The 17,517-nt window shown below is 39.2% G+C and overlaps 1 protein-coding gene across 2 annotated transcripts in view; it reads right to left on the bottom strand.

The window, feature by feature from the left end:
- Positions 1–17,517, bottom strand: part of NEK11 (NIMA related kinase 11) — a 269,267-nt gene that overhangs the window by 46,412 nt on the left and 205,338 nt on the right. For both annotated transcript variants that reach the window (XM_030330176.1, XM_030330179.1), the window contains one exon: positions 5,928–6,024. In XM_030330176.1, the coding sequence (XP_030186036.1) occupies positions 5,928–6,024 (97 nt within the window). The remainder of the gene's footprint in view (positions 1–5,927; positions 6,025–17,517) is intronic.

Here is a 17,517-nt window from a genome sequence, read left to right as displayed (position 1 = left end):
TTACTGCTGCAATCATTGTTGCACTATATGCTAATTTGGATGTAAATTAAAAAAAAAAAAAACAAAAAAAATTAAAAAAAAATAAGAAGACACTCAGCCCTGTAGCCTCAACTTCCTTTTTTGTCTTTTCTGGAATGGAACAGGGTTTTGTGACACGGGATATAAGGGCATGGCAGGTTGTTCTGTGGAAGAAGCAATACCTGCCACGGGAGGGAGTCCAGGCCGCATTGATCTAGATAAAAAGCTGAGCTAGAAAAACACCTGGTCAAATTTGAATTCAGTCAAGCAATAAGGAAGGAAAAGCAAAAAAAAAAAAAAAACAAAACAAAAATCTAGGACTGAAATCACAAGAATGCATCTTTCATTTATTTTGCCAAAACTACTTTCATTTTAATTATTTCAAGCATTTCATAATATGCTAGCAAATGGGATGCTGTGTACTTTGCAAAGTAATCATGTGTTAGATGACAAATCTGACAATACCACATTATTAAATTTTAAGGGAGAAATAGTTGATTCACTTTTCTTTGAAGATTATCCACTGGGAAATTAACAAAGGCTTCGCCATAATCTCCTCCTAGCAAGGAGAAGTGGAAGTAGGCAGAAGCAGGAAAGTTTAGTGCAAACTCCCTCTGGCTTCCAGTTCCTGGAATTCACTTGTTGCCATGGTAACTCTGCTACAATGTGGCCACTCAGATTTAAGTTAAGCAGGACCTGAAACAATAAGCATTGAAACACATTACCACACATTGCTATGAAGCTTGAAATCAACCACAGGAAAAAGTCTGGAAAACCTCCAAAAGCATGGAGGTTAAAGAACACCCTACTAAAGAATGAATGGGCCAACCAGGCAATTAGAGAAGAAATTTAAAAATATATGGAAACAAATGAAAATGAAAATACAACAATCCAAACGCTTTGGGATGCAGCAAAGGCAGTCCTGAGAGGAAAATACATTGCAATCCAGGCCTATCTCAAGAAACAAGAAAAATCCCAAATACAAAATCTAACAGCACACCTAAAGGAAATAGAAGCAGAACTGCAAAGACACCGCAAGCCCAGCAGAAGAAGAGAAATAATAAAGATCAGAGCAGAAATAAACAATATAGCATCTAAAAAAACTGTAGAGAAGATCAATGAAACCAAGACTTGGTTTTTTGAAAAAATAAACAAATTTGATAAACCTCTAGCCAGGCTTCTCAAAAGAAAGGGGAGATGACCCAAATAGATAAAATCATGAATGAAAATGGAATTATTACAACCAATCCCTCAGAAATACAACCAATTATCAGGGAATACTATGAAAAATTATATGCCAAGAAACTGGACAACCTGGAAGAAATGGACAAATTCCTGAACACCCACACTCTTCCAAAACTCAATCAGGAGGAAATAGAAAGCTTGAACAGACCCATAAACAGCGAAGAAATGGAACCAGTTATCAAAAATCTCCCAACAAATAAGAGTCCAGGACCAGAAGGCTTCCCTGGGGAATTCTACCAGACATTTAAAGCAGAGATAATACCTATCCTTCTCAAGCTGTTCCAAAAAATAGAAAGGGAAGGAAAACTTCAAGACTCATTCTGTGAAGCCAGCATTATTTTGATTCCCAAACCAGACAGAGACCCAGCAAAAAAAGAGAACTACAGGCCAACATCCCTGATGAATATGGATGCAGAAATTCTCAACAAGTTACTAGCAAATCGAATTCAACAGCATATAAAAAGAATTATTCACCATGATCAAGTGGGATTCATTCCTGGGATGCAGGGCTGGTTCAACATTCACAAATCAATCAATGTGATACATCACATTAATAAAAGAAAAGATAAGAACCATATGATCCTGTCAATCGATGCAGAAAAAGCATTTGACAAAATTCAGCATCTTTTCTTAGTAAAAACCCTTGAGAAAGTCGGGATAGAAGGAACATACTTAAACATCATAAAAGCCATTTATGAAAAGCCCACAGCTAATATCATCCTCAATGGGGAAAAACTGAGAGCTTTCCCCCTGAGATCAGGAACACAACAGGGATGTCCACTCACCGCTGTTGTTTAACATAGTGTTGGAAGTTCTAGCACCAGCAATCAGACAACAAAAGGAAATCAAAGGCATCAAAATCGGCAAAGATGAAGTTAAGCTTTCACTTTTTGCAGATGACATGATATTATACATGGAAAATCCGATAGACTCCACCAAAAGTCTGCTAGAACTGATACATGAATTCAGCAAAGTTGCAGGATACAAAATCAATGTACAGAAATCGGTTGCATTCTTATACACTAATAATGAAGCAACAGAAAGACAAATAAAGAAACTGATCCCATTCACAATTGCACCAAGAAGCATAAAATACCTAGGAATAAATCTAACCAAAGATGTACAAGATCTGTATGCTGAAAACTATAGAAAGCTTCTGAAGGAAATTGAAGAAGATATAAAGAAATGGAAAGACATTCCCTGCTAATGGATTGGAAGAATAAATATTGTCAAAATGTCAATACTACCCAAAGCTATCTACACATTCAATGCAATCCCAATCAAAATGGCACCAGCATTCTTCTCAAAACTAGAACAAGCAATTCTAAAATTCATATGGAACCACAAAAGGCCCCGAATAGCCGAAGTAATTATGAAGAAGAAGACCAAAGCAGGAGGCATCACAATCCCAGACTTTAGCCTCTACTACAAAGCTGTCATCATCAAGACAGCAGGGTATTGGCACAAAAACAGACACATAGACCAATGGAATAGAATAGAAACCCCAGAACTAGACCCACAAACGTATGGCCAACTCATCTTTGACAAAGCAGGAAAGAACATCCAATGGAAAAAAGACAGTCTCTTTAACAAATGGTGCTGGGAGAACTGGACAGCAACATGCAGAAGGTTGAAACTAGACCACTTTCTCACACCATTCACAAAAATAAACTCAAAATGGATAAAGGACCTGAATGTGAGACAGGAAACCATCAAAACCTTAGAGGAGAAAGCAGGAAAAGACCTCTCTGACTTCAGCCGTAGCAATCTCTTACTCGACACATCCCCAAAGGCAAGGGAATTAGAAACAAAAATGAATTACTGGGACCTTATGAAGATAAAAAGCTTCTGCACAGCAAAGGAAACAACCAACAAAACTAAAAGGCAACCAACGGAATGGGAAAAGATATTTGCAAATGACATATCGGACAAAGGGCTAGTATCCAAAATCTATAAAGAGCTCACCAAACTCCACACCCGAAAAACAAATAACCCAGTGAAGAAATGGGCAGAAAACATGAATAGACACTTCTCTAAAGAAGACATCCAGATGGCCAACAGGCACATGAAAAGATGCTCAACGTTGCTCCTTATCAGGGAAATACAAATCAAAACCACACTCAGATATCACCTCACGCCAGTCAGAGTGGCCAAAATGAACAAATCAGGAGACTATAGATGCTGGCGAGGATGTGGAGAAACGGGAACCCTCTTGCACTGTTAGTGGGAATGCAAATTGGTGTAGCCACTCTGGAAAGCAGTGTGGAGGTTCCTCAAAAAATTAAAAATAGACCTACCCTATGACCCAGCAATAGCACTGCTAGGAATTTACCCAAGGGATACAGGAGTACTGATGCATAGGGGCACGTGTACCCCAATGTTTATAGCAGCACTCTCAACAATAGCCAAATTGTGGAAAGAGCCTAAATGTCCATCAACTGATGAATGGATAAAGAAATTGCGGTTTATACACACAATGGAGTACTACGTGGCAATGAGAAAGAATATGGCCTTTTGTAGCAACGTGGATGGAACTGGAGAGTGTGATGCTAAGTGAAATAAGCCATACAGAGAAAGACAGATACCATATGGTTTCACTCTTATGTGGATCCTGAGAAACTTAACAGAAACCCATGGAGGAGGGGAAGGAAAAAAAAAAGAGGTTAAAGTGGGAGAGAGCCAAAGCATAAGAGACTCTTAAAAACTGAGAACAACTGAGGGTTGATGGGGGGTGGGCGGAAGGAAAGAGTGGGTGATGGGTATTGAGGAGGGCACCTTTTGGGATGAGCACTGGGCGTTGTATGGAAACCAATTTGACAATAAATTTCATATACTGAAAAAGAAAAAAAGAAAAAAAGAAAAAAAAAGAAATTGTGGTTTATATACACAATGGAATACTACTTGGCAATGAGAAAGAATGAAATATGGCCTTTTGTAGCAACGTGGATGGAACTGGAGAGTGTTATGCTAAGTGAAATAAGTCATACAGAGAAAGACAGATACTATATGTTTTCACTCTTATGTGGATCCTGAGAAACTTAAGAAAAGACCAAGAGGGAGGGGAAGGAAAAAAAAAAGGTTAGAGAGGGAGTGAGCCAACATATAAGAGACCTTTAAAAACTGAGAACAAAGTGAGGGCTGATGGGGGGTGGGAGGGAGGGAAGGGTGGGTGATGAGTATTGAGCATGGCACCTGTTGGGATGAGCACTGGGTGTTGTATGGAAACCAATTTGACAATAAATTTCATATTTAAAAAAAAAGAAAAAAAGAACTTCAAAAAAAAATAAACTAAATGAAAGTTCATGACAAAAAAGGAAATACATTACCAGCTTTAAGTTTAGAAATAATTTTCATCACTTTTTTCTCCTTTGCTTCCTTCCTTCCTCCCACCCCCTTTCTTTCTTTCCCTCTCTCTCTTTCTCTCTTGCTTAAATAGGCCCAGCATGGAGCCCAAGGCAGGGCTTAAACTTATGACCCTGAGACCAAGGCCTGAGGTACAATCAAGAGTTGGATGCTTAACTGACAGAGCCACCCAGGCACCCCTCTCCTTTGCTTTCAAACATCAACCTGTATGATAATGTGTGGTGTTGCAAGAACAATCTAAATGCAAATCGACTGAAAAATAATTTTTGCCTAACTTCCCTAACTGTTCATGAACAGCGCCAATACAGGAAGTAGACTTTAGAAGTTTAGCAGGGGTCTTCAAACGATAGAGCCACAGGCCAAATCAGTGGCCTGTCACCTGCTTTTTGTACATTTTGTGAGCTAAGAATTGTTTTTACATTTTTAAATGTTGAAAAAATCAAAATAATAGTATTTTGTGATACTTGAAAATTGTATGAAATTCAAATTTCAGGCTGAAACAATGTTTTATTGAAGCACAGCCACGTTTACTTATTTACATATTGGCTAAGGCTGCTTTTGTGTTACAACAGCAGAGTTGAGTGATTGTGACAGAAATTCTACGGCCCACAGAACCTAAAGTCTTTATTACATCACCCCTTATAGAGAGAATTTGTCAACTCCTGATCTACAGACATGAATTGTCCAGGAAAATTTGGACTAGGAGGCTGGGGTTTCTTCTTTGCCCAGAAGCCTGTAACCGGTGCTGTCTTTATTCTTCAGGGCTGCTACAGCCTACCATAGACTGCGCAGCTTATCAACAACAGAGATGCATTGCTCACAGTCCTGGAGGCTGAGAAGTCCAAGACCAAAGCACCTGCATGGTCAGCTTCTGGTGAGGGCCCTCTTCCTGGTTCAAAGCCAGCAACTGCTCCCTGTGTCCCCACATGGCACCAGGGGCTAGGGAGCTCTCTGGAACCTCTGTTACAAGGCACCAATCCCATTCATAAGGCCTATGTGCCAGTCATTAAGTGCCATGATTTAAGCACTTCCCAAAGGCTCCACCTATTATTAACATGTCCTCTGGAGGTTAGGATTTCAACATATGAATTTGTGGGAGGGGGGCACACATTCAGACCACAGCAGGAGTTTTTGATGCAGATTCAGGCCTTTCTAACTGAGTTTTTACACCGGCTTCTAGAAGAACACAGCTGTTATGTCTGTGGTGTCCAAGTGGAATAGCATTACGTGATAGGATCACACTCCTTGTCAATATGGTCTGATGTTCCACTCTCCTAGGGGTCAGGCAACATGCTACTTACTCCCTCATGTGTTTCATCTTGGTCGCGGCCACTGTGCTGTTGAACGTTGTTAGTCCCGGGGACACATCTGGAGCTGTGCTGGGGATTGTCCTCGCATCTGAAAATCAATGCACAGCCCTTATTGACTTCATCAGCACCCCGGCAACTTCCAGGCAACATTCAAGGGCAATCAGAAAACAGAAGTTAATCCACCTGTGCCACTAGGTAATGCTACATTAATTAGAGGTGAATTCAGTTATGACATGAACATTAAGGAGATTTATTCCTAATGACAGGATTATTTATAGTTTTAATATGCACAAGGAATTCCAGGGCCAAGCCTCTGTCAGAAAGGATTATTTAAATGGGACACTGCTATTTAAAAGACAGGCTTTTATAGGAGAGAACTTAGGGGAAATGCATCTATGGAAAAGCAAACGTTCTCGAGGAGACTTTGGCAGTCTCTTTCGGCAAGTGTGATATGAAATCATACAATATGTATCCTTTTGTATCTGGCTTATTTCATTTAGCATACTGTTTTCAAGGTTCATCAGCATGTGGCATGTATTAGGCCTTCCTTTCTATACCTGAATAATATTCATTGCATGTATATATCACGCTCTGTTTAACCATTCATCTATTGACGGACACTTGAGTTGTTTCCACCTTTTTAGTGTCATAAGTAATTATGCAATAAACATTGGCCTACAAGAATCTGTTTGTGTACCCATTTTCTATTCTTTTGAGTATATATCCAGGAGTGGAATTTCTGGGTCATATACTAATTCTATACTTAGCTTATTGAGGAGCACCAGACTGCTTTCCCACAGCAGCTACACCATTTTACATTCCCTCTATTAGTGTATGAGGGCTTTCCACATCTTCAACAAAACTGTTATTTTCTGGTTTTTAAATTATAGCCATCCTAGTGGATGTGAAGTGGTATCTCATTGTGGCTTTGATTTGCATTTCCTTAATGAGTTTTCATGTGGCTTTTGGCCATTTATAGATCTTCTTTTTTAAAAAAAAAGGTCTATTCAAGTACTTGGCCCATTTTTAAATTGAGTTGTTTGTATTTTTGTTGTTGAGTTGTAGTTCTTTACATATTATGGATATTAAACTTTTACTTGATATAGAATTTGCAAATAGTTTTTACCCTGTTCTTTGTGCTTCCAAAGTTGATCTCAGCATAAGGCATGTATCATATTAAATTTATACTTTTTTTATGCTATTTTGATGCTATTTTTGATACTTAAGTATTTTATTTTGATGCTAATTCATTTTTGAAATGTTCACTGCTAGTGTATAGAAATACAACTGGTTTTAGTGTATTGATCTTGTATCCTGCAATCTTGCTTGTTTATTAGTGTTAACAGTTTTTAGTGGATTTCTTAGGGTTTTCTACGTACAAGAACATGTTATTTTATTTTTTTTAACATTTATTTATTTTTGAGACAGAGAGAGAGAGCATGAACAGGGGAGGGTCAGAGGAAGAGGGAGACATAGAATCTGAAACAGGCTCCAGGCTCTGAGCTGTCAGCACAGAGCCCGACGCGGGGCTTGAACCCACAGACCGTGAGATCATGACCTGACCCGAAGTCGGACGCTTAACTGACAGAGCCACCCAGGCGCCCCAGAACATGTTGTCTTTAAGTAGAGATAGTTTTACTTCTTTTCTAACCTGGATGCCTTTTTAAAAAAATAATTTATTTATTTTATAATTTACATAAACTTAGCATATAGTGCAACAATGATTTCAGGAGTAGATTCCTTAATGCCCCTTTCCCATTTAGCCCATCCCCCCCTCCCACAACCCCTCCAGCAACCCTCTGTTTGTTCTCTGTATTTAAGAGTCTCTTCTGTTTTGTCCCCCTCCTTGTTTTTATATTATTTTTGTTTCCCTTCCCTTACATTCATCTGTTTTGTATCTTAAAGTCCTCAAATGAGTGGAGTTCTATGATATTTGTCTTTCTCTAATTTCACTTAGCATAATACCCTCTAGTTCCATCCACATAGTTGCAAACAGCAAATTTCATTCTTTTTGATTGCGAAGTAATACCCCTAGATTCTATATAAGATATATAATCTTATCTTCTTTATCCATTCATTAACCTGGATGCCTTTTATTTCTTCTCCTTACTTAATTTCCCTGGCTAGAACCTCTAGGACAGTGCTAAATGGAAGTGGTGAAAGAAAACATCTTTGTCATGTTCCTGATCTTAGGGGAAAAACACTCATTTTTATACCAATAAGTATGAATTAGCTATAGTGTGTTCATAGATGCCTTTATCTGGTTTAGGAAGTTCCTTTCTATTCTTAGTTTGTTGAGTGTTGTTGTTTTTTTTAATCAAGAAAGGATAGGGGAGGAACCAAGATGGCGGAAAAGCATGGAAGATTTTTGTGTGTCTCGTGTCCATGAAATACAGCCAGACCAACACTAAACCATCCTACACACCTAGAAAACTGATTGCAGGATTAACACAACAATCTGCACAACCTGAATCACAGAATTCAGCAGGTATGCGGAATGGAGAGCTGAACTTGCGGAGCAAGAAGCCGCGGAAGCAGAGAAGATGGAGACTGGGGAGGGGGGGAGCATACAGGAAAAGCATCCCTCCCCAAAAGCAGCTGGAGAGAAAGTGGAAAATTGGAAACAGTCGCAGGGACTAAACTAAAAAGGGAGAAAGGAGAAAGGAGAAAGGAGAGGGTTTAAATTCCATTAAGACTGTAAACAAGGGGAGCGCAAAGTCAGCCAACTCTGCAGCTCAATACCTGGTGGTTCTCTGATGGGAAGGGTGAATCCCCAGGAACAGAGTGAAGTCTGGGAGGTTCTCGGGCCACACGGGGAGACGTGATTCCACTGCTGGAAGGACATTTGGTAGAGACTGTTGAAGCCACCCGATCCCAGAATACCCCAGAAGACAGCCACATTCGCTGGTGCTGGGGCAAGGTCTTTGAGGGTGAAGCCTGGGGCCAGATATGTGTTGTGATTTTTCATAATCCCTGAAAAGCTGCTGCTACATTGTCTCGTGAACTTTTTTTTGGGCAGGCTGGCACCTGGCCGCAGTCTTGGGGCACCGGCAACAGCAGGGTCCAGCGGGCATTCCTGGGTGCAGCCGACATTCGGTCCTTGCTCATTTGGCCACTGCTCAGTGAGACCCTCCCATAGAGGGACAGAATGGGTCAAAGCTGCAGTCCTTCGGAAGTAAGGGGCTGGGGAAAACAGCCACATCTGAGACAAAACTTGGGAGAGAGGTACTGCCTGGGGCCTGGTCACAGAGAGTGAAAAAGCAGGAGTGGACGAGAGCTGAAAACAGGACGGGTGGGCAATTGCTGATCTGGGAGAACAGACTGGGTAGCTGGGTGGCGCCATTTTCACTGCTCCCATGCATGCGCACCTACGAGCACCACAACAATTCACCCCAGTAGGCTAGCAGCGACATCTAGTGCAGGGTGGGGCTCGGTGTAACAGCTCAACTGAGCCAACTTCCCTCTTCAAGAACTAAGCTCACCTCCAGCTTAATTGATGGACTATAAAGAGCTACATGGACTGACCTCTAGGGGAAAACTAAGCAATTTCAGTCCTACTTCAATCTGTTAGCAGGTTCATCTATTTAATTTTTTTCTTTTCCTTTCTTTCTCTTTTTCCTTTTTCTCTTTTAAAATTCTTTTCTTTTTCTTGAACAGAAAGAGAAAAAACTCATTTTTATTGTCAATTTATATTAAAAATATCTGTCTTTAATTTTTATTACTATATTTTTTACTTTTGTGTAAGTTTTTTCAAAGCCTACTTTACCTCCATCATTTTATTTTAGTCTACTTCAGTGTACTCACCTTTCCAAATTTTCCAACAATTTCCTTTTTTTCTTTCTTTTTCTTTTTTTTCTCGTTTTCATTTTTCTTTTTCTTGAATGCAGAAAGAGAAAAACTTCATTTTTGCTTTCAATTTCTTTTAAAAATATTTTTATTTAATTTTTATTACTATATTTTTTGCTTTTATGTAAGTTTTTTCAAATTCTATCTTATTCCCATCATTTTATTTTAGTCTGCTACAGTGTATTCACTTTTTCAAAATTTCAAATGATTTTTTTTCTTTTTTTCTGTTTTGTTTCTTTTCTCATAAATACGGAAAATGAAAAAATTCATATTTCTTTTTAATTTTTATGAAAAATATTTTTCTTTTTTTTCTACTATATTTTCTATTTTGTGTGTATTTTTTTAAATTCTATTTTACCCACATCATCTCATTTTTGTCTACTTCAGTGTATTCATTTTTTTAAATTCTCAAAAGATTTCCTTTTTTTTTTTTATCCCGCCCCCCACTTTTTTTCCCTCTAATGTGTCAAACCACTTTCAACACCCAGACCAAAACACACTTAGGATCTAGCATCATCTATTCGATTTCTGTGTGTGTGCGTTTTTAATTTTGATTTTAATATTTTTTATTTTAATTTTTTTTAATTTCAATTTTCTACCTCATTAATTCCTTTTCTCCCTTCAAAATGACAAAATGAAGGAATTCACCCCAAAAGAAAGAGCATGAAGAAACAACAGCCAGGGATTTAACCAACACAGATACAAGCAAGATGTCTGAACCAGAACTTAGAATCACAGTAATAAGAATACTAGCTGGAGTCGAAAATAGATTAGAATCCCTTTCTGCAGAGATAAAAAAATAAAAAATAGCCAGAATGAAATTAAAAACGCCATAACTGAGTTGCAATCATGGATGGATGCAGCGGCTGCAAGGATGGATGAGGCAGAACACAGAATCAGCAATATAGAGGACAAACTTATAGAGAATAACGAAGCAGAAAAAAAGAGGGAAATTAAGGCAAACGAGCACAATTTAAGAATTGGAGAAACCAGTGACTCATTAAAAAGGAAGAACATCAGAATCATAGGGGTCCCAGAGGAGGAGGAGAGAGAAATAGGGGGAGTAGGGTTATGTGAGCAAATCATAGTGGAAAACTTTCCTAACCTGGAGAAAGACACAGACATCAAAATCCAGGAAGCACAGAGGACCCCCATTAAATTCAACAAAAACCGACCATCAACAAGGTATATCATAGTCAAATTCACAAATAATCAGGCAAGGAGAGAATCATGAAAGCAGCAAGGGAAAAAAGTCGCTAACCTACAAGGCAAGACAGATCAGGTTTGTAGCAGACCTATCCACAGAAACTTGGCAGGCCAGAAAGGAGTGGCAGGATATATTCAGTGTGCTGAATCAGAAAAATATGCAGCCAAGAATTCTTTATCCAGCAAGGCTGTCATTCAAAACAGGAGAGATTAAAAGTTTCCCAAACAAAAATTAAAGGAGTTTGTGACCACTAAACCAGCCCTGCAAGAAATTTTAAAAGGGACTCTCTGAGGGGAGAAAAGATGAAAAAGAAAAAAAAAATATATATATATATATCAAAAGCAACAAAGATTAGAAAGGACCAGAGAACACCACCAGAAACTCCAACTCTACAAGAATCGTAATGGTAATAAATTCCTATCTTTCAGCACTCACTCTAACTGTCAATGGACTCAATGCTCCAATCAAAAGACATAGGGTAACAGAATGGATAAGAAAAGAAGATCCATCTAGATGCTGTTTACAAGAGACCCACTTTAGACCTAAAGGCACCTTCAGATTGAAAATAAGGGGATGGAGAACCATCTATGATGCTAATGGTCAACAAAAGAAAGCCGGAGTAGCCATACTTATATCAGACAATCTAGACTTTAAAATAAAGACTGTATCAAAAGATGCAGAAGGGCATTATATCATAATCAAGGGGTCTATCCACCAAGAAGACCTAACAATTGTAAACATTTAGGTGCCAAATGTGCGAGCACCCAAATATATAAATCAACTAATCACAAACATAAAGAAGCTCATCGATAGTAATACCATAATAGTAGGAGACTTCAACACCCCACTTACAGCAACGGACAGATCATCTAATCAAAAAATCAACAAGGAAACAATGGCTTGGAATGACACACTGGACCAGATGGACTTTCATCTTAAAGCAACAGAATATACATTCTTCTCCAGTGCACATGGAACGTTCTCCAGAAAAAGACCATACACTGGGGCACAAATCAGTCCTAAGTAAGTACAAAGATGTTGAGATCATACCGTGCATATTTTCAGACCACAATGCTATGAAACTCGAAATCAACCACAAGAAAAAATTTGTAAAGGTAACAAATACTTGGAGACTGAAGAACATCCTACTAAAGAATGAATGGGCTAACCAAACAGTTAAAGAGGAAATTAAAAGTATATGGAAGTCAATGAAAATGATAGCACCACAACCCAAAACCTCTGGGACACAGCAAAGACAGTCATAAGAGGAAAGTATATAGCAATCCAGGCCTTCCTAAAGAGGGAAGAAATATCTCAGATACATAACCTAAACTTATGCTGTAAGGAGCTGGAAAAATAACAGCAAATAAAATCCAAAACCAGCAGAAGACAGGCAATAATAAAGATTAGAGCAGAAATTAATGCTATCGAAACAAACAAAAAAACTCCAATAGAACAGATCAATGAAACCAGAAGCTGGTTCTTTGAAAGAATCAACAAAATTGACAAACCACTAGCCAGTTTGATCACGAAGAAAAAGGAAAGGACCCAAATAAATAAAACCAAGAATGAAAGAGGAGAGATCACAACCAACACAGCTGAAATAAAAACAATATTAAGAGAACATTATGAGCAATTATATTCCAATAATATGGGCAATCTGGAAGAAATGGACAAATTCCTAGAAACATATACACTACCAAAACTAAAACAGGAAGAACAGACCCATAACCAGTAAGGAAATCGAATTAGTAATCAAAAATCTGCCAAAAAAACAAGAGTCCAGGGCCAGATGGCTTTCCAGGGGACTTCTACCAAACATTTAAGGAAGAGTTAACACCTATTCTCTTGAAACTGTTCCAAAAAATAGAAATGGAAGGAAAACTTCCAAACTCTTTCTATGAAGCCAGGATTACCTTGATCCAAAACCAGATAGAGACACCACTAAAAAGGAGAACTATAGACCAATCTCCCTGATGAACATGGATGCAAAAATCCTCAACAAGATATTAGCCAACCGGATCCAACAATACATTACAAAAATTATTCACCATGACCAAGTGGGATTTATACCTGGGATGCAAGGATGGTTCAATATCCGCAAAACAATTAACATGATTCATCACATCAATAAAAGAAAGGACGAGAACCATAGGATCCTCTCAATAGATGCAGAGAAAGCATTTGATGAAATACAGCATCTTTCTTGATAAAAACCCTCAAGAAAGAAGGGATAGAAGGAGCATATCTCGAGATCATAAAAGCCATATATGAACGACCCAATGCTAATATCATACTCAATGGGGAAAAACTGAGAGCTTTCCCCCCAAGGTCAGAAACAAGACAGGGATGTCCACTCTCACCACTGTTATTCAACATAGTATTGGAAGTCTTAGCCTCTGCAATCAGATAACACAAAGAAATAAAAGGCATCCAAATCTGCCAGGAGTAGGTCAAACTTTCACTCTTCACAGATGACTCAATATGGAAAACCCAAAAGATTCCACCAAAATACTGCTAGAACTGATTCATGAATTCCGCAAAGTTGTAAGATATAAAATCAACGTACAGAAATCGGTTGCATTCCTATACATCACCAATGAAGTGACAGAGAAATCAAGGAATCGATCCCATTTACAGTTGCACTAAAACCATAAAATACCTAGGAATAAATCTAACCAAAGAGGTGAAAAATCTATACAACGAAAAGTATAGAAAACTTATGAAAGAAATTGAAGACACAAAGAAATGGAAAAAGATTCCAGCTCCTGGATAGGTAGAGCAAATAATGTTAAAATGTCAATACTACCCAAATCAATCTACATATTCAATGCAATCCCTATCCAAATAACACCAGCATTCTTCACAAGGCTAGAACAAATAACCCTAAAATTTGTATGGAACCAGAAAAGACCTCGAATAGCCAAAGCGATCTTGAAAAAGAAAACCTAAGCAGGAGGCATCACAATCCCAGACTTCAAGCTATACTACAAAGCTGTACTCATCAAGACAGTATGGTACTGGCACAAGAACAGACGCTCAGATCAGTGGAACGGAATAGGGAACCCAGAAATGGACCCACAAATGTACGGCCAACTAATCTTTGACAAAGCAGGAAAGAATATCCAATAGAATAAAGACAGTCTCTTCAGCAAGTGGTGCTGGGAAAACTGGACAGCAATATGCAGAACAATGAACCTGGACCCCTTTCTTACACCATACACAAAAATAAACTAAAAATGGATGAAAGACCTAAATGTAAGACAGGAAGCCATCAAAATCCTCGAGGAGAAAGCAGGAAAAAACCTCTTTGATCTTGGCTGCAGCAACTTCTCACTCAACACATCTCCGGAGGCAAGGGAAACAAAAGCAAAAATGAACTACTGGAACCTCATTAAAACAAAAAGCTTGTGCACAGCGAAGGAAACAATCAGCAAAACTAAAAGGCAACCGACAGAATGGGAGAAGATATTTGCAAATGACATATCAGATAAAGGGTTAGTATCCAAAATCTACAGAAAACTTATAAAACGCAACACCCAAAACACAAGGAATCCAGTGAAGAAATGGGAAAAAGACATGAATAGCCACTTCTCCAAAGAAGACATCCAGATGGCCAACCAACACATGAAAAAATGCTCCACATCACTCATCATCAGGGAAATAAAAATCCAAACAACGAGATACTACCTCACATCTGTCAGAATGGCTAACATTAACAACTCAGGCAACAACAGATGTTGGCAAGGATGTGGAGAAAGAGGATCTCTTTTGCATTGCTGATGGGAATGCAAGCTAGTGCAGCCACTCTGGAAAACAGTATGGAGGTTCTCCCCAAAATTAAAAATAGAACTACCCTCTAACCCAGCAATTTCACTAATAGGATAAATATCCAAGGGATATAGGTATGCTGTTTCCAAAGGACACATGCACCCCCATGTTTATAGCAGTGCCACTGACAATAGCCAAATTATGGAAAGAGCCCAAATGTCCATCCATGGATGAATGGATAAAGAAGATGTGGTATATATATACAATGGAGTATTACTCAGCAATCAAAAAGAATGAAATCTTGCCATTTGCAACTACATGCATGGAACTGGAGGGTATTATGCTAAGTGGCATTAGTCAGTCAGAGAAAGACAAATATCATATGACTTCACTCATATGTGGGCTTTAAGAGACAAAACAGATGAACAAAAGGGAAGGGAAACAAAAATAATGTAAAAACAGGGAGGGGGAGAAAACAGAAGAGACTCATAAATATAGAGAACAAACAGAGGGTTACTGGAGGGGTGGTGGGAGGGGAGATGGGCTAATTGGGTAAGGGGCATTAAGGAATCTACTCCTGAAATCATTGTTGCACTGTATGCTAACTAATTTGGATGTAAACTAAAAAAACAAATAAAATAAAATGGTAAAAACAAACAATATCATGTCCCTCCCATGTGGCCCACATTTACTGACCGACCATGGTATAGGTTTGGCCCATGCACCAATTCCTATAAGTCCAGAACTCCCCATGGGGCTGGGGAAGGATCATCAGGCCTGCATCAATGCACTGTCCTTCCTCTGACACTGCTTCCTTCCCCTCCTGTCCACAGGGCTCTCCTGGGGGCACTCCCAGATAAAGGTCCTGCCTGCTCAACTTTACATCAGAGGCTGCTTCCTGAAGAACCCAGGCCATGACACATGGGTACCTGGTTGGGAGGATGTGGGGGCATGAAGGTGGTTCTCTCATTGACTTCAACAAGTTGAGTAATAAATAAGAATGATAATAAATATACAAATGGAACCCTATACTCCCCCCCACACACACACTTTTGCGATTCTTTCAGAGTACTATTCTGCAGGCACAGGGCAGAAACCGCCAACCAAGGAAGTTGTTGCCAACGGTGCAGCAACAGCTGTGTCTGAGACAAACCCCATGAGGAGGCTGGCGAAGAAAGCAGTCAGGGGGAAAGAAGAAGGTCCAGGAAGGAACAATCTCCGGAGGCTTCCAGTAGGAAGGGAGCCAGGGTACATTCAGATGAGCACTGTGAGCTGCCTTAGTACCCTAAGTCTTAGTACCCTAAGACTCTGTGATGTTTGCCTAAGTTATAAAACTGTGACTCAGTTCCCTCACCTGTGCAAAAAACCTGTACAAAAAGCACTAGTAAAGCTCAAATGCAGCGATTATATAGAAAGGTGCTCTGTTGTTGGTAAAGGCCCAAGGTGGATTTACACCACCTCCCTCTTCCCCATGGCCCCCACCATAGTGCTTTGCACAGGGCAACTTCCCAATAAGAAAATAGCACCCCACTCTCTCCACCAAAATTAAATTAGTCAGAAAAGGTGGGTCAGCTTGAGAAAGAAAACTTGCTAGCCATAGGGGAGATAATAAATACCAGAAGATAGGAAATAAACTTTCTATTTTTACTACATGGTTATTTCACACAACAAATATTCAGCTGAACTGTATGGAAGACTACAAACAACAGGCGTTTGAGGTTTGCAAATGCTTGTTTTCTTTCAACCTTTCAAATGTATCAGAAGAGGCCTCTAATAATAGCACCTATTAGTATAACACAAAAGTTGGGGCGGTGGGAGGGGGGGAAGGGTGTCTGGTTTTTAAATAAACAATTAAATGTGGATATAGGTTAAGAAGTTTGTGGAAACCCAGACTCTAACTTCTTCAGCTGCGCTTACTCTGTGGAGCCAGAAGCCAGTATTTATGGAGTTTAATTATTCTAAGGGGCCAACGCAGAAAATCCTGGCTTTAGAAACAAAACCTGCTTTTCTTGTGACGGCAAGACTGACTAAAGTACTTAAGGTGAATGTGTCAGTGCCTCTTTTATAGTAGAAACCGATCACATAAGTCATCCATGCTCACTGCAGACAAGTTAGAGAACATGGAAGGGAAAAGCTGCTTAACAGAACCATTACTAACACTTTGGTGTTTCCAAATGCACATACACACACACACACACACACACACACGCGCGCGCGCGCGCGCACACACACGTGTATGTGTGTGTGTGAGTGCGTGTATGGTGAACTACAGTTACACCTTTCATGCAAGTGAATACGTAACTACATCATTGCTTTTAATAAACTGTGAAGAACTTTTTTCTAGAAGATGTACTAGTTCCCATTTCTGGGCATTTATTTTGATTCCAATTTAATTGGAATTCATTAATTAATTAAATTAATTTCACTATTGTAAGAAACACTGCCATGAAAACCCTTGTATATTTATTTATACCACTCTCGTCAGTGGGATCATAAATATATTAAAAATTGAATGTGGGGTACCTGGGTGGCTCAGTTGGTTGAGTGTCCAACTTCGGCTCAGGTCATGATCTCGGGGTTAGTGGGTTTAAGCCACTCTCTGCTGTCAGCATGGAGTCTGCTTTGGATCCCCTTTCCCCCTACCACTGCTGTCCCTCCCCCACTCACACACACACACTCTCTCTCTCTCTCTCTCTCAAAAATAAATATTAAAAAAATTGAATGTGAGGCATTTTTATTAAAAACTTGATTCAATTT

The sequence above is a fragment of the Lynx canadensis genome, chromosome C2, assembly GCF_007474595.2.
Source record: "Lynx canadensis isolate LIC74 chromosome C2, mLynCan4.pri.v2, whole genome shotgun sequence".
Lineage (NCBI taxonomy): Eukaryota > Metazoa > Chordata > Mammalia > Carnivora > Felidae > Lynx > Lynx canadensis.
Note: the sequence above shows the minus strand (reverse complement) of the source record. Positions and strands in the feature narration are given on the sequence as shown.